This window comes from Peromyscus californicus, unplaced genomic scaffold (assembly GCF_007827085.1).
Source record: "Peromyscus californicus insignis strain IS unplaced genomic scaffold, ASM782708v3 Scaffold_11__1_contigs__length_118956290, whole genome shotgun sequence".
Taxonomy (NCBI): Eukaryota; Metazoa; Chordata; class Mammalia; order Rodentia; family Cricetidae; genus Peromyscus; species Peromyscus californicus.
Window position 1 is genome coordinate 39506073 of NW_026294402.1, and position 20173 is coordinate 39526245.

The 20173-nt window shown below is 51.4% G+C and overlaps 2 protein-coding genes across 2 annotated transcripts in view; one reads left to right on the forward strand and one right to left on the reverse strand.

Moving 5' to 3' along the window:
- Positions 1 to 7816, forward strand: part of Smim35 (small integral membrane protein 35) — a 118398-nt gene extending 110582 nt beyond the window's left edge. Inside the window, exon 5 of the mRNA XM_052758792.1 lies at positions 7484 to 7816. The gene's annotated coding sequence lies outside the window, so the exon portion shown is untranslated. The remainder of the gene's footprint in view (positions 1 to 7483) is intronic.
- Positions 1498 to 16013, reverse strand: Il10ra (interleukin 10 receptor subunit alpha). Its single transcript, XM_052758758.1, has 7 exons — positions 15637 to 16013; positions 13511 to 13625; positions 12834 to 13018; positions 11929 to 12095; positions 10671 to 10821; positions 7823 to 7941; positions 1498 to 4166 (listed from the first exon to the last, which is right to left on the reverse strand). The coding sequence occupies exons 1-7, from the start codon at positions 15701 to 15703 to the stop codon at positions 3255 to 3257; spliced, it is 1716 nt and encodes a 571-aa protein (XP_052614718.1). The 5' UTR covers positions 15704 to 16013; the 3' UTR covers positions 1498 to 3254.
- Positions 16014 to 20173: the final 4160 nt, after the last annotated feature.

Below are 20173 nucleotides of genomic sequence, written 5' to 3' on the forward strand. Positions count from 1 at the left end.
GGGTAGGCTCTGTGTGTGTGGCCTGACCTCTCAGAGGGCTGCATGTTCTGCTGCTGTGTGTATGGGGTGGGCATAGAGGTATGGGGGGTGGTGCGTAAGGCAATCTCTCGACTATAGTTATTTACACATTTGGGAAAACACAGTTGACAGAATTTCCTCCTGACAGTGGGAGCCCATTTCCCCTCTCTCTTCGCTAAGAGGAAGTTCCATTAGCTCACAGAAACCCAGAACCACACATTCCTCAGTCTGGAAAAGCCCTTGAAGGAGGTGCTCAGCTGAAGACCAACTGTGGCCTTCTGTTGGGGACTTTAATCTGAATTCCAGAGAAGCCAGAATGAAGTATTCTACCAGCTGCTGCCTGGAAGAGTCCTCTAGGCTTCCCACAAGCCCTAGCTGCACTGAGGGACCGACTGACTCTCACTCCTACGGACAGGTCTAGGCCTACCGAGAGCCACAGCCCACCTCCGCCTGCATTCTGTCCTGCAGGCCCGCTTCTCACGTTTTCTCTCCCAACCAAACTGACTCTTTCTTTCTACAATGGCGATTTCTCTTCTCTTTTTTTTATACATCCAATGTTCAGGCTCCATCCCACCTGCCTCAGGGGCTTTTCCACAGGGAAGAAGCCATCCCCAACACCATTTCCAGGAAAGAATGGCCACTGCACCTCTCTTTTCAGATCCAGCCAGGAGTTCCCCAGGGTGGAAGTATGCCCATGTCGCATGCCTGTACACAGTGCTGTTCAAGTTCTCTGCAGGGGGAGGGGTTGGTGTCTCTCCAGAAGGCCTCCTTTCTCAGTGATTAGGGAAGGAACATAGGAAGGGACAAGGTGTCCCGGTGATCTCCATAGACACCTAGGACTCAGGGCCAGGTCCTAGGTTTGCTACATCCACACGGCTGAGCTCAGGGAGATGTGAGAACCCACACCCTGATCATTGTAGAAAATGCCTTTAGAACAGAACTCTGGAGGCTTCTGGCCTATGGGAACCACCCTGGCACATCTTCAGGGTAAGGTGAACAGGCACAGAGTCTTCAGGTCTGGCTCATTTACTTCCTGGGAGGGTCTTGCTAGTTCCACACTGTCAGAACTCACATCCCAAACACTGGGGTGCACTTTGTACCTTTCAGTCTTCTGAAAGAACACCCCAGGCACCTCTCTTTCATTTTCACCTGTTTCCGAGAAAAAGTCTATTTCCCTTTCTGGCCCTAACAGCTCTTGACAGCTGTTCACACATGGGATGCCAGATGTGGGGCAGCCCAGTAAGCTCTTTTCATCCATGATCTCATTCCAACCTCATGACATCTCACCATGACAACTGTCACTTTCATGTCACCTTTGGGGAATCAGAAACTGTGAGAGAACATGTGCCTTTCCCAAAGTCACAGTTAACGTTGAAGCTGGGCCTGTCTGTGTGGGCCCAGGTCCTCAGACACATATCCTTAAAGCACACCTTGTTTATAACCATCACCAATTATCCACAGTTACCATGAGAAATCTGATTGCTTTCCCAAAGTACCTGACTATTTATTGGAATGAAAACACACGCCACTCACTCGCTTTTTCAGGCACAGCCATGTCCATTTTCCCATGTCCATTTTCCCATGTCCATTTTCCCATGTCCATTTTCCCATGTCCATTTTCTCAACGGAACTCCACACTCCTAGGGACTGGGAGTGTCAGGAACTTTTCAAGTTTTTATACAGACAGGAAAACTGAGGCTCAAAGAGGAAATGTGACTTGCCCAAGGTCACACAGCTAGAAACAGTGCAGTCGAAACTAGACCTCCTGAGAGACCCCGAGCTCTGCCCCTGTGCTCTGCTGCCTCTTCAATAAATAAGTGAGCAAAATAAATAAATAAAGGTTCCAAGGCAATCCCAAGGAGTCCTCCCAACTTCAGAAAGAGCTCTGGTACCAGACTGGCATCATGACCTTCTTGGCAGGCTGGCAAGGCTCATGGCTGGCTTTCCTGGGTCACACAGTCTGTTTTTGGAAAGCTTCTGGGCTCAGGGACCAGCAGCCCTGCCAGGGGATCAGCAGCCCTGCGGTGTCTCCTTACTCCAGTATCCTTACTCAGGGGCTACAAACTGCCTTTGTTTGAAGACAGGTCTCAAATGCAGTAGAGGGAAGCAGGGATCAGCCCTGGGCCCCAGTGACTAGTAGCCATCTTGGCACAAGGACCTAGACTCCTGCAAGATCTCTGAGACCTTGGCATGAGGCAGAAGCCACCTGTGGGCAGATGGGTTCCACAGTCTACTTCCTGCCAGCCCAGAGGTAGGCAAGAACTAAAGTATCACCCCAGGGCCAACTTGGCTAACATTCAGCGTGAGGGATCTTCCTCACGATTCATTCTTTATTTTAGTCCCCTGAAGAAGTTGCTGGTCCACGGTCATGCAGCTGAACACAGAGATGCCAGCCCAGGCCCCTGTTCTCTGGGTCTGTAGTTAAAAATTAGCAGCAAATGCAGATATGTAAGTCCTAAGGCTGGGCCAGTGTCTATGCCCAAAGGCTACCTAAAGGGTAGTGTGCTAACACAGACAACCATAGTTTGTCTGGCCTGTCAGCACACTAGTGAGCAGCAAGGAGCAATGGCTTGGCCACCGCAGATAGCCCAGGGGACACAGATGTATTTGTCAAAAAGAGGGAGGTGTCTGCTGATGGATAGCAAAGGCACCCCACAGGAGGTGCAGATTCTGTGTCTCAGTCCCTTTTGCCCCACAGTTCTGAACTAGCTGGCTGATCATTCAGGGTGGTATGTACCTCAAGATCTACCAGTGACAAGTGCCCTGTCCAAGTTGGGGAGCGTCTCTACATGACAACATTAAACCTGGCTGCTGCTCTCTCCTTTCTTTCTTGGGCCCTCCCTGTACCCTGCAAGAGGCTAGCCTCTCCCCCTCCTCCATAGATATCCAGGCTACTCAGACATCAGCCTGGCAACCTTACCACATCCAGATAACCCTGAAGTTCCTCTCAAACACAGGTCCTTCCGGTCCAGGACCCAGGCCTGAGGAGTAGTACGGCCTCTGTCTAACCCTCCAGCCTGGCTGGAATCTTCAGGGCCCCTCTCAGGGAACCAAACACAACCTCCCACATACTGGACACTAGCCCAGCAAGATGGCCTTTTCCTGTCCTGTGGGGCCTGGCTAGCCGGCCACAGTGGATCTGTAGAAAAAGGCCCACACATTTCTTTGGCTCCTGGGCCCTCCTGGTGCAGACAGAAGAGCAGGCATGCTGGAATACGAAGAACCCTTAGCCTGGGTCATTCCTCTACCTGCAGGCTGGAGATCAGCGGCAGGGTGGCCAGCTTAGAGTCAAAGCTAGCCAGGAGGCCACCAGGGGCTGCCCCATAGTCCTGAGGGGCAAGTTCATGAGCAAAATTCCAAGTCTCTGTGCCTAGGTCTCCACAGCTAACCACACCCAGGAGTGACCACCCTTCAGTCAGCTGACTCCATTGCCTACTTAGGGGCCCTGCTGGTGCCGGGGTCATCCCTTGGGACTCCTGTTTCAAATAACCCTTGGCCAGAGCTGGTGGAGGCCAAGCTAACTCAGCCTGTAGGCATACCCCAAGTTTAGGGTCAGAGTCATCTGCCAAGGGAATCTCTTTGTCCAAGTGTCCGGCTGGGTCTGCTGCCTCTTCCTTCCATCTGGCTTGTTTCTGGTAGCCCTGGGACGTCACCACGACTTGGGCTTTCTCCTCCGGGACTCCAGGTTCTAGGAGATGGACATGGCCCAAGGCAGAGCCACTCTGTGTGTCCTCAGCCTGCTCCGGAGAGCTCTGGACTAAGTGAACGTCGCTGTCATCCTGGCCCTCACTGGTGTATCCAAGCTGCTGCTTCCACCCGGGCCCCATGCTGGAATGTAAGCTGGGTTCCTGCAGGCAGATGCCGCTGTCTGTGTTGTCGGCACAGCTGTCCCGTAGCTCAGGAGGCTCTTCCTTTCCCAGAGTCCCTTGTCCCTGGGGGAGGGAGCCAGGGAGGAGAAACTGGGACTCCTCAGTCTGCAGTGATGGCTTGCCGCTGCCGAAGCCGCTGTCGGTGCTGCCGTGCAGGTCCGAGTCTTTCAGCTCTGGCGACACCTTCCGGAAGGCCTCCAAGTCCAGGATGTGAACAGTGTTGAGAGTTTCTGGGCAGAGAGGGTGGACCGGGAAGAAGTTGTGGGACTTCTCAAGGACCTAGGAGGAGAGAGAGGTAGGGTGAGTGCGATGACTGTCGTGATCAATGTGACCATATTGAGAACCACCATGTGGTTTCATAAAGTATGTCTATAAGAAGGATGTTTTGAGAAAGGTTAAACGGAGCTTGGGAGACTTACCCTGAATATGACACTATCCCATGGGCTGGAGTCCTGGGATGAATAAAGACAAGAATGTGAGCTGAGCACCAGCCTTGACCTCTCTGTGGCCCGACTGTAGCGATGCGACCAGCTGCCGCATGTTCCTTCTGCGGAGCTTTCCCTGCCATGGTGGCCTTGCACCCTTGAACCGTGAGCCACAACAAAATCTGCCCTTCCTCAAGTGGCTTCTGCCAGGCACTGGCTTTTGTCACAGCCACAGACTAATACAGTGAGAGAGGTGTGGCCGACGGCAAGGGCCCTCCTCGGGTGCCAGGTGAGGAACTGTGGGGGAGGTGAGGTAGAGTGGGTGCAGAGCCCAGGCAGGCTGCACGGTGCTCTCCAGCTCCGTGCTGGCATTAGAATTTTCTCCCAAGGGTACTTCATGGTTTGGCCCAGGCAGGTGTATAGGAAGCTAGTGTTCCCAGGGCCAGATGTCATGGGGTCTTGCCGAAACTGGAGAAAGCTCTCAGATGCTCCGCTCATGCAGCTCTCTGCCATCTGGGTGAGGCTCGGAAAGCCAAGCCCATGCAGAAGTGTATTTCAAACTATTTTTTGACAATGACCCCAAGTAAGAAGTAGATGCTAAGTAAGCACCTGTGGGTGTAGCGCCTGGGAGTCACTGAAGCTAGAGTCACAGAGAATAAGTATCTGTGTACTACAGTGCGTTCTCATTTTATCCCACCCCACCCCATCCCATCTTTCTATCCTGCTGTCCTTTGAATTTTGTAGCTTGCAGCCAAGGGCTTGCTCTCCTTAGTTGCTAAGGGTCCTGGGGAAGTCACCTGACACTTTTCAGTTCGTTCCTCTGCTCTGTCCACGGTGGTGTCCTTCCTGTCCTGAACATGGCAAGAGCAGCCCTGTCACAGGACCTTTGCACATGCTAACTACTCTGCTAGGAATACTCTTGGCACTCCATGTGTCTGTACCCTCCTCCTTGTCCAGCTCAGACACCACCTCTTCAGAGAGACTTTGCCAGCACCCAGGCCAAACCAACGCTGCAGCCATTTTCTCTATGCTTCTTTCCATCCTTCTTCCTAAACTTAGTTCCTATATGTGCTGGCTGGTCTTATGCCTACTGGACCCCCAAACTAGAGTTATCTGAAAGGAGGGAGCTTTAATTGAGAAAATGCCTCCATGAGATCTAGCTGTGAGGTATTTTCTTTATTAGTAATTGATGGGGGAGGGCCCAGTCCATCGTGGGTGGTGCCGTCCCTGGGCTGGTGGTCTTGGGTACTATAAGAAAGCAGGCTGAGCAAGCCAGGGGAGCAAGCCAGTAAGCTGTGTTTCTCCATGGCCTCTGCATCAGCTCCTGCCTCTGGGATCCTGCTCTGTTTGAGTTAGTGTCCTGGCTTCCTTTGATGATGAATAGCGATATGGAAGGCCAAATGAACCCTTTCCTTTCCAACTTGCATTTTGGTCATGGCCTTCCACTGCAGTCATAGAAACTCTAATTAAGACACTATAATATGAACTCTAGAGGCAGGAACCATCCAGTCTTATTCATCACTCTAAGAGCCTAAGTTGAGCTGGAACTAGTCAGGTTTGTTGACTGACAGACCGACTGACTCTGCCGCACCTCATTTCCTCGACACTTAATGACTCCAGCGCAATTCCTCTTGGTTGTGTTCCTGTTACTATGCCCACCATGGCCAACTAGGTCCCTAGCGGCCACAGTGATTAGTGATGAAGGATATATCTTTCAGCAGCTTGCCACTGAGCCAATATCCTTTTTCTAAGCTTTAGTTTCTCAAGCATAGCTGGACTTAATGACAGCATGTGACTTATGGTGAAGCATGTACAGTGCTTGGACCATTCAGGTTACGTGGAGGACACTCAACAGGTATATGCTGAGTTGAACTGTGCTCCCTGGTGAGTCTATAGGAATATCATTACCCCTATGTCCTAGAGGAGAAACCCGAAGCTCAGAGAGGTTAGATGATACGCCTGGAGTCACCAGCAGCAAAGGACAAACCTGGACTCATACACAGCTATCTGGATTTGAGGTCCCCAGTTTTCTTAATAGAACTGACTTCAATGACCTGCTGGATGCTCAGCTCAAATCAGCAGACGGTTCAGAGTAAACTCAGGAACGGGCCAGGGCTCTCACACACGAGTTAGCCCCACAGACAGGAGCACTGCTAAGAGGAACTGTGCTGTTTAAATCCGAGGGGAAAAGCTCTCAAGGGAACAGCAAGGCTGTGACTCACAGATTCAGAAGGAATCAACAAGCAGCCGCCTGTCATTTCTGGGCATTTGATAATCTCTAATCTCTGCCTATTTCATGGCTTTACATTAAAGTGGCCTTTCACACCTGGCTGGCACTGGCTCCCATCAAGTCCCAGGAACCCCTCGAGGCCACATTAGTCAGTTTCCTCCCTGACAGAACTTGCAGGCAGGGAGGATGTTCTGTAGCTAGCTCAAACACCGCTCCTCCCTGGCCCTCTCCAGGCACAGGGCTACCTTCTCCCACCTCCACAGGGCCGGGCTCAGTGGTGTGGTTCATTCAAACCCAAGCCACCAGCACGGGGACGGCTGGCCCTGCACAGAGTATGAGCTAAAGTGCCCGTGGAACACAGGAGCACAGAGAAAGACGATGAGGACAAACTTCAGCTAGACAGAGGAAGAACTAGCAAACTCTCGAGAGCTCTAAGGGCTGCTTCTCCCGCCTCTTCCTTGGAGTTCCCTACCAGTTGTGTTCTTGTCTAGGCAAAGGCCAGGCCGTCCCATCCTTACACACACATACATGCATTCTCTCTTTCTCTCTCTCTGTGTGTCCTTATCTTTCCTAGAGACTCCAAGACTCCTCTATAGATTTCCCTTCCCAGTGCTTGTCCAACTAGGTCCATCTCTCTCTCTCTCTCTCTCTCTCTCTCTCTCTCTCTCTCTCTATCTCTGTCTGTCTCTATCTATCTATCTATCTATCTATCTATCTATCTATCTATCTATCTAGAGTCTGCAGCCATCTATTATACATTAATAGTACATATATTATCCAGCCTTGTAGAATGGCTTCTAGAGGCTGGTTTGCTACACATGCCTCCATCTGAGAGGGGAAAGAGGTCCTGGCCTCCCCTGGAGCCCTTTCCTCTCTGGGTCAGCTCTCCACACTGCTTCCCCTCCTCTGTGACCACTCTAGTCCTTCTTTCTGTCTTGTAGAGACTCATCCTTCAGCAGCACCGGGATAGGATGATGCAAAACCTGCCCTACAACTCCTCCGGACTCTGTGACCCTGTGCAAGCAACCTCTCGGTCCTCACTGATAAAATGAGGACAACAGCCAGGACCAGTTCATGATGCACAGTGGCTGGTCCACAGCTGTTGTGTAGATGACAAAGGTGTGCTGACTCAGTGTGTGTGTGCGCCTGCGTGTGCACGCGGTCTCGGGGCTACTCAGAGGTCCTGTTCCCCAGACTGGGTTTAGTGTTTGCTTGCCCTCTGCATTGCTGGATGAGGCTGCCCTGACCATGCAGGAATGTAGGAAGGACAGAGCACTCACCAGGACTGCAGGTAACTTCCCAGGGCGCCGGATGTAGTGCTGGAGAGCCAGGCAGGCCAGGACTCCGATGAGTATCAGGATAGACGTGAAGAGAATGCTGAGGTTGGTCACAGTGAAATCTGCAGATCCAGAAAGATGTGTTTGTGGCACATAAGGCACAGTCCCCAGAGATCCCTTGGCTATGATCATACTCAGTGAATGGCTCTGGGTCATCCCCACAGGGGTGGGTCACAGCCCTAGAGGTATCTAAGTTCCTAGAAACATTCGCCGTCACCAGTTCCTTCAGTAGCACAGTGGCTCTGCCTCTAGCTGACTACCACGATGGCCAATGAAACACTGAGGCAGGATGAAACAGTAGGTAAGAGTGAAGACTGAGGCAGCGGCACCTGGACTCAAATCCCAGCTGTACCTCTTACTAGTCGTGGGGCTGTGGACAAAATAATGAATCCATCTGAGTCCCACTGTCCACCCATACAGTGGGGAAAGTGACAGTACCACCTCAGGATGGCTGTCAGACATCTCACTTGTATTATCTGACCCTAGGAACTGTCTCAGGAGGTTAATGCCAGCATCACCCCCACTTTACATGTTGAGATGCTGAGGCCCGGAGACACTAAGTCACTTGACCAAGGTCACATGTAAGCAACAAAGCTGATATTCAAAGAAAACTTTTGGATGACGAAAATACCAGCAGCACTTAAAGCAGCCGGCCAGCATACACTTGGTGACTTATTCTGCACTGGGACTTCCATGACAATGAGCTGCATTGCAATTTATTACAAATCTAGGAAGAATCCCTTTCACGTTTGCTGGACAGGGCACTCCAAGGGCATACCCTGGGTACAACGTGGACCCTTAAATTAGCTGCCCTGGGTTGCTAGCTGTGGATCCCTCTGGGCCATCAGCAGGTTGAAAGGCTCCCAAGGGCGAGACACAGCTTCTGCCCTTGATAATCATCTGGGAACGCGCCCTGGGTCCCTGACTGAGGGCCTGGAACAGATTTTTGCTGACTCCAGCAGCTCCATTAAGGAGCCAGTTCAGCATTTCTTCTTCTGGGACACTTGGGGCAGGGAGGAGTCCTTCCCACAAGGGCCCTGAGGAGGAACAGCCCCAAACAGGACCAAATAGGAAGTTGTCTCCTGGAGATTTCACACAGTTCTGACAACAGACCAACAGGAGAGACTGAGGCTGAAATAATGATGGTGACTCGCACCATGGTGGGTGGGGCCACACACCCTGACCTGGCCTGCTTGGTTCTGCATCCTCTTTAGACCTGAACATCATGTTAATGTCAATGCCCTTAATAGATTAATACCTTAATAACAGGACAGGGCCCCCAGTCCTGTTTGTTCCTTCTCCCCGTGTGGCCACACTGATAAACTTCCCTTATTTCGCCTTTCAATCCGAGTCTCCGATTAAACTACTGAGGGTGGGTGGCTGGTCTTGTTGGGGCACAGTCGGGGCCAGGCTCTGCTGAGAGCACTGGAAATAATTCTAACAAGTTTCGGCCCAGAGAAGAGGCACATCTTGGGTGCCAGCTCGCCCAGCAAGTCACCGTGCCCAGAAAGAAGAGGGCGAATAACCCCTTATAGCTGCTGCAACTATGCTGTTCTGGAGACGGGTTTTCAATAGTCCCGCTTCAGTCACGACCATCCGCTTTTTATCTCTATTTGGTGAAGCAGAGAAATTAGTATTCGGACCTTGGTTTGGATTCTTAGCAAAGTTTCGACCCTTGGTAAATTTCTCCTGGGTTGCTGAAACTTGGGCTTTGATTTCCTCTCGATTAAGGGGTCCTTTGAGCTCTCTCTCTCTCTCTCTCTCTCTCTCTCTCTCTCTCTCTCTCTCTCTCTGTGGTTTTATGTGTAGTATGGTGTTATGGTGTTTCATGTTTGTGCTGTACATGCATGTGTGTGTGGGATGCATGTGCAGGCCAAAGGTCAACATTAGTGTCTCTCCTTGGCCATGCCTGTACTCCATTTTTTTGTTTTGGGACAGGGAGGGTCTCACTGCATAACATTGCTGGCCTGGAACTCACTCTGTAGACCAGGCTGTCCTGGAACACACAGAGATCTACCTGCTTCTGCCTCCCGAGTGCTGGGATTAAAGATGTGCGCCATCGTGCCTGGTTTTCCACCTAAGTTTTTGAGACAGGGTCTCTCACTGAACCAGGAGCTCACTGATTTCGCTAGGTGGTCAGTGAGACACAGTCAGCCTATTTCTGGCCCCTCTCCTGAGGAGGGGGGTTGGGGTTGTAGAAACACACACCATGCCCGGCTTTTACATGGGTTTGGGGAATTTGAACTCACCTCCTCACGCTTGTGGGGCAAGTATTGTATGGACTGAGCCATCTTCCTACTTCCTTGAAGCCTTTTGGATTTGTGAATCATTGTTGGTGATCATTGGATAATTGTGTTTTGGAGTTCTTTTGAATTGTTACAGTTCTGCTGAACTATTTTGGGGCTTCATGTCATTTATAGGACAAGCCTTAAACTAGTTAGATAACACAGAAGTTGTGAGGACGCAGCTGAGCCACTGGGGTTCTGTTTTGAAAGTGTATGTGCACATGAGACAGACAAACACGCATGCTGGGATGTCATTGTGATTGGCATAGCCATAAAGTATTCAGATTTTACTCTCTTGTTATCTCCTATGATAATTACTTTTTTTTTTTTTTAACTTAAGATAATTGTAAGCAGGATGGGGCAACTTCTCCCATGGGTTGTGTTAAGAATGGTGTGCCCTATGTAGAAGCTCTGGGCCCAGTGAGGGCACCAGCCACCCTGAGCATGGCTTTCTTGATTGTTCTGGACCATCCCGGCACCCTCTGTCTGCGGTCTGGGCCACTCACATTGCTCCGTGAGACGTAAACACTGCTCCTCTGACCACTCTGCTCTGTTATTTCGGGTTTCCACCGAGGGCTTCACCTTGATACAAAACTCTCCCTTCTCTCTGGGGACTTTGAAGGTGAAGTTCTCGTAATTCACTGTCATGGTTGTGTTCTGACATGGAAACAAGAACAACAGTAAACAATCCTTTCACGCGAGCTGCACAGAAGCCGCCAGTGGGAGGGGCCGCCGGTGGGAGGGGCCGCCGGTGGGAGGGGCCGCCGGTGGGAGGGGCCTCGTTTTGGTTTTCTGGAGATGAGCCCAGGGCCCTGAGATGCTAGACAGGGGCTGTTGCTAGGTGAGCCTGTCTGGGGGAGTGGGGCGCTCTAGAGAGGACTCTGCCAAACATCTCCAGTCATCTTTTCTAAGATAACAAATCCCGTGACTGTCAGCACAGCCCATCATCTCTGTAACCACCCGATCTAATTTTGCTCTAATCTTTCTTTCTCTCTCTCTCTCTCTCTCTCTCTCTCTCTCTCTCTCTCTCTCTCTCTCTCTCTCTCTCTCTGTGTGTGTGTGTGTGTGTTATCTGTCTGTCTGATGTGTATTGCATGCACATGTATGGAAGTCAGAGAACAATCGGATATCAGTCTTCATCTCCCGCTCTGTTGAGACAAGGTCTCTGTGTTGCTTGCCATGGGCTACTCCAGTCCAGCTGGCCTAAAGCTTCCTCAGAGCCTCCTGTTCCCAGCTTCCATCTTACTGTTGAAGCAACGGATTACAAGTGTGTGCTACTGAGTCTGGCTTTGTGTGGGTGGTGGGGATTTGAACTCAGAACCTCAGGCTGGTGCCCAGAAAGCTTGTTACCTGCTTGGTCATCTCCCCAACCCACTCCTTTTATTTTAATAGAGCCAAGGGAGTCTTTTATAGAAGTAAAAGCTCTTCATAGAAGGAACTAGAAACAACTAGTAAGGTAAGAGCATTTGATGGAGTTTGGACTACAGAGGCTGGGTGCTAGTGTACCTTTCAGCTCCCTTTTCTTGTCTACACGCTGGAAGAAAAATACTCAAGAGTAGCTGACACTTGCCTTGTGCACGGCTGGTGATGGGCGTGTTCTTCTCACTGTCTCCTGGGAGTACAGTTTGAGAGCTCTGAATATGTCAGTTCCCTCCTGACTCTCCCTATAACCTCTTTTTCCTGTATATGTCCAGCTTCCCAGTGGACATGACAGTGATTTCAATCTAGGTGGCCTTGGCCTGGTGGCCTTGGGGAACTTCATACCTTTTCCTCCTGAAACTTTCGGATGGAAATCATGTATTTGCGGTAATTCTTGAAGATCTGTACGTACTCATCACCTTCAGGGACTATCTGGGGCCTGGGGGGATGGATTGTCCCGAAGATGAAGCCGTCGGTTACCTTCAGTGTCACGCTACCGACTGTCAGAATCACTGAGAGAGAGAGAGAGAGAGAGAGAGAGAGAGAGAGAGAGAGAGAGAGAGAGAGAGGCAAAGGCATGAGGCTGAGGACTAGGGATAACATCCATAGCCTGACTCCAGGGTCAAAGCTTACCCACTCTAAAACCTAGGCCTTGGGTTTACAGCTCTACCCCACACAAGAACTTCATAGGGAATGTGTTACAGGTGCTATGGGTCTTCTAGGGCTCGGGGCATCTGCATTTCTCAGCCTGGGCCCTGGAAATACAAATTTTAAAGCTACTCCCTAGATATGCTTTCTGCAGGCAGCTGAGCCCGAGCATATGAGCTTGCATTTGGGAACCAGTGACCTTCCCAGTATCACCTCTAGCTCTGAATTCTACAGAATAAGCCCACCTTGTACCCAGACCCTGTACAGGCCCAGTGTGGATAGCAGAATTTCACTGTGGCCAGGTTGACTCCTTTGGAACATCCCAGAAATTGTCTTGATTTTTCTTTTCATCAGTATATCTTCCAGCTTCAAAGGCAAGACCCAGGAGATTCACCCCTATGAGGGGCCAGGCCTCATCTGAATTCTGCCTCTACCTGCTTTAAAATCTCAGATAGCTTCAGATCTGTTGAGGCAACCAGCTCCCTGGCCAGGAGGTCTGGTGATGTGAGAAGCCGTGAGAACAGACAGAAAAGCCCTAGGCTGGAGTTCCTGACTGGAAGGGTCCCAGAAGGCCATGCTGTAGGTTTGGGGGGGGGGAGCACCTTCATCCACTGTGAAGCGAGTCTCAGTAAGGGTCCAGTTGGAGTACCGGCTGTTGTCTACTGCCCGAACTCTGGCCCGGTAGCCATAGCTGCGGTAGAGGTCCAGGGTAAACTTGGTGAGATCACAGGACAATGTCCTAGCCTTTCCACAGCTGGGGATGTCTTTCCAGATCTTGGTTCCGTACCTGAGGAGACACCAGGGCAGGCACTGGGGAGGCAGCTTGTACCCAAACCTCTCTCCTTTAAGAATGAAGGAAAAGGCCATGATACAACGTTCTCATAACGGCAGAAAAGGAGCCGTCCTCAGGGCCCTAGTCCTGGGCAGCTAATTGCAAGAGTCTCCCTCTTCCTTGGTCAAGGTCCCTGTTGACATCCATGGTCTAGAAGGCTCCTGGGTGGGAATCTAAGGAGCTCATCACGCCACAAGAATGTGTTAGCCCACTCTGGAACCCCCTTTCTTCCTTTCTTCTAGTTACATTTGTGAATACTTCTCCAGAATTCTAGGAAGCCCTCAGAGCCAACAGCTGTCTACCTTAAGGACCCCAGCCCGCTGCTCAACTTACAGGACATTCAAACAAGTATGTGTCAGAGTCCCTTCTGGTCTCATTTCAATAGTAAAGCAGCCACCTAGTCCCTCCCCCATCCCCCTCTGGTCCACCTACGCCCTCTTTCCTTACCTCTTGAGTTCTACTTCATAGTAGGTACTCTCCGACTGCTCTGGGATAGGTGTCCAGCGGAGGATGTGTTGGAAAAATCTGGCTTCAAACCACACAGAAAGAGGGCTGGGCAGCTCTGTCGGGGGGGGGGGGGGGGGGGAGAATGTCAACATTAGAGAAAGCACAGTCGTCCTCAGCAACCAGGAAGAAGGTGGCAACAGTGGGAAGGGTTATAATCCACATACTGGGCACTGCGTTCCATTTAGTGATCACAGCAGCTCTGGGCTCTAGACACACGCCAAATTTACTAAAGAAGACACAGAAGCCCCGAGAGTCAAACGCCCAAGGCCAGTGGAGTTAGTGAGGGGCACAGCGGGGACCTATACCCAGGATGTGTTTGATTCCAAAGCTGGCATCCAGTCCTACACTGTGCAGGATCAGAAGCCCCCTGAGGGGCTGACAAGGGCAACTTGAGTGAGAAACATTCCAGGAAGACAGCCAGGAGTGAGGGGTATGTGAGTGAGCAGTGAGTTCTCAGATGAGCCAGTCCCTGGCTCTGCCCAATCCCTGTCCGTGTTCTAGCACCATCCCAATGCTAAGTTCTCATCCCAACCCTGTCCCAAAGCCACGGCCCCTGGCTCTTTCTAGATGTGAAGACACCCTGCTCATTGACATCACTCTGCTTTTCCACACAGACATCTTGGGTTCCGGGGCATAGGGCTCTCCCCAGTCCCTAGTTTCTAGCTATAATCAGATGCCTAGGCGAGCCTTGAAGTGGAGTCAGAAGGAATGAATGAACTGTGGCTCCAGACCTCCTCACAGAGGTCTTTAAGGCAGGAAACTCAAGCCGGGCGATGGTGGCGCACGCCTTTAATGCCAGCACTCAGGAGGCAGAGCCAGGCGGATCTCTGTGAGTTTGAGGCCAGCCTGGGCTACAGAGTGAGTTCCAGGAAAGGCACAAAGCGACACAGAGAAACCCTGTCTCCAAAAACCAAAAAAAAAAAAAAAAAAAAAGAAAGAAAGAAACAAGAAACTCAGTAGTGAACCATCTACATCCTTCCATTCCCTCAACACAACACTATCTGAAGAGCAGATAGCTGGAGCCACGAACTAGCACGTTGCCAGTACCACCCTGGGCAAACCTCTGTCTTTTCTGTAACAACACAATGAATTCTCTGATGAAGGTTACTATTTGAATTCTGTCAGGTTAAGAATGTGCAAGGCCAGTAGCCCTTGTTCCTCTCCAGCCTTCTTGACCCTTTAAGACGTCTCCTCTTGAAGGCAGCCTGCACCCACTTCCCCTCTTCTCAAAACTATCCGCTCACCAGTCATGTTTCTTTTTGAGTGACTCCGTCATTCTCAGAAAATACACTTGTCCCTGCCCCCTTGGCTCTCTTTCGTGAACTGTCTTTGAATCTCAAGACTGTGTTTCAGTTGCAAAACTCTTGAGAGGGTGAGTGAAAAACTCAGCCCATGTTTGTGGTGTTTGGGTCGGTCGCACATCCCCAATGCGGCTGTAGATCACATGACTGGCTGTGTGGCTTTTACTTCGAATTTTGGAGTCCTGTTGACGTGTTTTGGGTCCCCGGTCTCCGTGCCTCTATGCCACTTGGTCCCTCTAACTCTCCACCTTTTCATCTCTCTCCTGGGCTACTGGACCCTAGCCTGAGCTGAAGGGTAGGTAAAGAGGGAGAGGGGGTAGGTGGCAGCCGGCATGAGCTGAGGGCTAAAAACTAACTGGGATGGTGGGGGAGGGGGGAAGGCCGGGGGGGGGGGGGGGGCGAGTTGGTAGGGGTCGGAGAGAGGAGCCGAAGAAGTGACAGGCTGATGGAAGAATCAGAGCCCCAGAAAAGCAAGGGCTAAAGTTATGGTTTACTGTGAGGTGGGTGGGTGATGGGTTTGAGAACAAGGGTGCGGGATGGGAATTATAGACCCGACACATCCTTCGATAGCCAGTCCCGAACAGCCACGGTTAAGCTTAGCCTCCTCCATTTACGCAACAGGTGAACCCGGGACCCAATTTTGGCAGCGCGAAGGAGCCGAAGGAGCCGGGGCCGGGAACCGCGGAGGTCGGGAGAGGGCGACCCAAGCCGGTTCTCCGCGGACTGTGAACTTCAAAGCAGCAGAGCGAGCGCTGGGGAGCCTACCGTGTGTGCGGAAGCCCTGGCTCAGCCTGGCGAGCGCGGAGAGGAGCAGGAGCAAATGCGGCAGCATCCTGGGCGCACAGCGGCATCGTCCGTCCGCCGGAGCCGGCCTTGGCGCCTCCGGCCGCGGCGGGGAGAGTTGAAGACTGTCGTCGGATCTGCCGGGCCAGCAGGACCGCCGTCTGAGGCCCCGCCCTCATTCCGTCTCGAGGCCCCGCCCTCGTTCCGGGGAGTTTGGAAACCTCAATAGGCTAGATCTGGCCCAGGAGAATCGCCTGAGGTTTTTGTCTCAAGGTGAAAGTAGAGCTTGGCTCCCAACACCATCGGGGCAGCCTGGCCGTGTGGGGTGTGTGCGTGTGCGTGTGCGTGTGCGTGTGCGTGCGTGCGTGTGTGTGTGTGTGTGTGTGTGTGTCTGTGTGTGTTAACGGTGCAGGTGGCCAGGGACAGCTTCGCCCATTGGGTGAGTGCGGCAGCTTGTTGAGAGTGAGCAAATTTTATGCTGTCGTTGGGAGCAGAGCTGTAGCGGCCAGCGAGGCCAGGAACTGGCTGACTGTGCCAGGCCCAAAGCACAGGTGTGCGAGGACACTTGTGCGAGTCCTGGTGTTGCCCTCCCACCTCCATGCAGGGCTCTCAGCTAAACCAACAGCGAGAGACTGTCCCCTACCTGACTTCATACTTCTGGTGGGAGTCCACAACACCCCCAGGCCTTTTAGGTTGTTCTTGTCTTAAATCTGCAGGCCAGAGGTGATAATAAGCCTGATGAGGGACCCGATATCACCCAAGTGTCTCTTCAGTGGTCAAGACCTCTGTCTGCCTTCCAGTTTCGCCAAAGATGTGACTGTGTGAGAGACCAAGCTTTGTCCACCTCACTTACTGGCAGTGTGAGCGTGGCACTTAGCTGATTTCCGGGTGGATCTGGACTGGATTTAATTGTGATGTGCACAGTGCCTGTGGGTCGGTCCATCTGCCAGGCACATATACATACTGTCCTGGAAACGGTGTTTTTGTTCTGGGAGGGCACAGAAGCCAAAGAAGGACTGGAGTCTCTAGGATGTCCTTGCTCTTAGAGGTCACTTCCCAGTCCTCTCAGTACCTGCTGGTCACACTGAAGACACCACTGTGTGGAGGGAGCAAGCATGGGCAACCTTCAGTCTGCAAGCTTCATGAGCCTCGGTGTACCTCCCAATTCTGCCTCACATGAAACCGAGCAGTCTAAGGTGCTGGATTTAGGCTCCAGTCTCTTCGGAGGCGTGGGTTCGAATCCCACCGCTGCCAGGGCCAGAGTTTTCCTCTGGCGCCACCCTTCTGCAGTAGGAGAACCTTTTAGCCGGGTGGTGGTGGCGCACGCCTTTAATCCCAGCACTCGGGAGGCAGAGGCAGGCGGATCTCTGTGAGTTCGAGGCCAGCCTGGTCTACAAAGTGAGTTCCAGGAAAGGCGCAAAACTACAGAGAAACCCTGTCTCAAAAAACCAAAAAAAAAAAAAAAAAAAATATTTTGCCGGGCGGTGGTGGCGCACGCCTTTAATCCCAGCACTCGGGAGGCAGAGCCAGGTGGATCTTTGTGAGTTCGAGGCCAGCCTGGTCTACAGAGCGAGATCCAGGAAAAGGCGCAAAGCTACACAGAGAAACCCTGTCTCGAAAAACCAAAAAAAAAAAAAAAAACAAAAAACAAAAAACCAAAAAGGAAACTTACTTAAAACAGAACAAGATATGAGGTATTGCTAAGGGTTATTTTTTCTTTCTTCCTGGCTAGTGGATTAGGTGCTTCTCCAGTGTGAACTTTGTAGATAACAAAGTCCTGTCACTATGTCAAAAATTTGGACACCCCTCTACCTGGAGAAAGGGGCCCCAACTCGGGGGTGTGGGACATGAGCCCTGTGTACATGGCCTGGGAGCTAATGATGTGTCACTCCCACGGGCTTTGTTTAAACACCATGGCGATGGATAGTGCTATGCCCGGTGGCCTGGGCGGAGAGTGTGCCAAGTGGGCGGGATCCTGTTCTCTGCCTGAGGGTGCTCATTGAAAAAGGTGCTTGGCAGTGAGGGCCAGGCTGCCCTCGCTACATGGCTAGTTGGGGATATTAATGTGTAAACCACAACTTCCAACACACACACACACACACACACACACACACACACACACACACACACACACGATCAGTCAGGACTACCCTCAGGGGACAGCCTTGTTACCACACCCTCACATCAGCTAAGTCACAAAGCTTCAGGCTTTTTAATGTGCGAAGATTTTTTTTTAAACTGTTGTTTTTGCACAGTCCCTCCGCTGGTAAAGAGTATACATGGCTTGGGAGTACCCGGGCATGACGCAAGTGCCTAGGCGTAACTTCCTTGTTCCTAATAACCTTTCTAAAAAGAGAGCACCGTGATGATGTTCCTTCCTCAGTTGCCTTTCTTTTAGTTTTCGGTTGAGTTACCAGAATTTTAAAGCCTCCCTCCACGACTATTTCGAAGGATGATCATGATTGTTCATTCATATACCAACATTTACAGTCACAGCTGAGGCTGGGAAAAACGAAAGGATCTAGTCCAAACCAGATCCTTTCCTCAAGAAACCACCTGGCTAGAGACAGAAAGTGAAAAGAGATTTTTAACAGTTTCTGGTAAGGAAAGTACTAACAGGCAGATGCAGAGTGGAGAACAGGGAGGGCTTCCTGGAGGAGGTGGCCTTTTAGCTGAGACTTGAGAGTTGGGTTGGCGGTAGGTGAGTAGCAGATGGATAGGAAGGGATTTGTATTCTTGGAGATGAGGGTCTACAGTTTGAGGGACTCACATAGTTTGACATCTTGCTCAGCTCAGAACCAGCTTTGAGTGCCGGCTATTCCCTGTCCCTCTTTCCTCCACAGCAACCAGGAGAGAGGCTGTATCAGGCATACAATTATCATACCTTAGATAAGTAAAAATATTTAGGAGGATCCACATGCATGCTGTTTTGTGTTGAGGGGCCTATTCTTTGGATCTGACAAATCCACTGTGAGGTTCTGCAATTAACACCTGTGTTGGAACAGATGACAAAAAAAAACCCCAGAATTTTCGTATACTCAAAACTCGGGGTTCATCAAGGACTCCCCAAAACACTTCACAGCATAGCATGGATCAGCCAGACACAGAACAATCCTCTTTCTCTTTCCTGGGAACATGGGACAACAGTCTCCCAATGAGTGAGTGGAAAATACCTTCGGATTTTAACCCATGTAAAGGGGCAGCAGTGGATGCCACCTCCAGGCCTTGCCTCTGCTTCTGCCTGAGATGTTCTGTCAGCCACCCAGAGGCCCCAGCAGTCAGTGTTTTGCCGATGGGAGCACAGGGGCAGAGGGCAGAGACCCCTTTTCACTTAGTAAGCTGCAGAGCTGAGGTCAGCCCTGGGCTGTTTGATCCTAGAACTCCTGTATCTCCCATTTTGGCAATGGTACCTTCGAATCTTGGAAGGATCCTTGTAAAGTACACTATCAAGTGAGTTGAAAGAGAATGAGAGTGTGGGGGGAGGAGGAGGAGGGCAGCTTGGGGCGGAAAGGATGGTATTATGGTGAGCCCAGGAAACCAATGGGTGTGGCTAGGTAGACATCTTGCTCCCAAGGCAATTCTTAGGAGAGTCTTAGGGCACATTTGAAGTCTGGATGGCTCCACTGTCTCACGTCCACTCCACTCCATCTGGGTCTCTGTGGTGCTGCGTCTGCACGGACTGCACAGGGGGTAGGTCAGTCAGCTGAGCAGCAGGAAACAGTGCTCCACAGGCACGGTTTGTCTCGGGTCTAGCATTTGGGGAAGTTCCAGGCCTTGTGATCACTCTGACAGAGGCGCACATAACAGAGAAACCCAGAACCACGGACTCTGAGATAGAGACAGAAAGGAGGAAGCTGCCTGGGGAAACTTGGCAGTCCTTGGGGTGAGAAGGATTTCAAGTGCAGGGTATGGGGCCTGCCAAGGCTTAGCCTGTGCTCCAGGCCTGCTCAGTCCAGCCCCGGTCCCAGGAGGAACCTTCTGAAAGTATCTGTAGAAACTAATTCATGACCACTCCCTTTCGCTCTCTGCCCAACACCTTCCTGGCTAAGTATGACGGGGCTCAGACTTGAATACGGCGCTGCAGTGCGGCTGCGTGCACTTCAGCTGGGTAGCCAAGGAGCATCCTTGAAGTTGTAGACAGGAGTAGATGTGCATTTTAACTAGAATAGGAACACAGAATGTGGAGGTGGGTAATTGGTGACTCATTCACTCAGCAGAATTCAAACCATGCTTTCCAGATTCAAGTTCTTCTGCCTGTCATGTCTCAGCAGCTCAACTTGTGGAACTCTGTGGTTACGGTAGCTTGTCCTGCCCGCCAGCTTGGAGGAAAGGGAGAGAAATGCCGGTCTTCCAGGTGAAGGTGGAAGATTGCTCTTGCTGAGTCCTTGGAGCAGCAGACTCAGACTAAGAGCCTTCTCACTCCTGCAGTCTGTCTAGGATCCTGCTCTTGATGGACACTCAAAGTGGAGCCCATGGGCCTTTGAAATGGGAAGCCTCATTCTAGCTTGTCCACTACAAG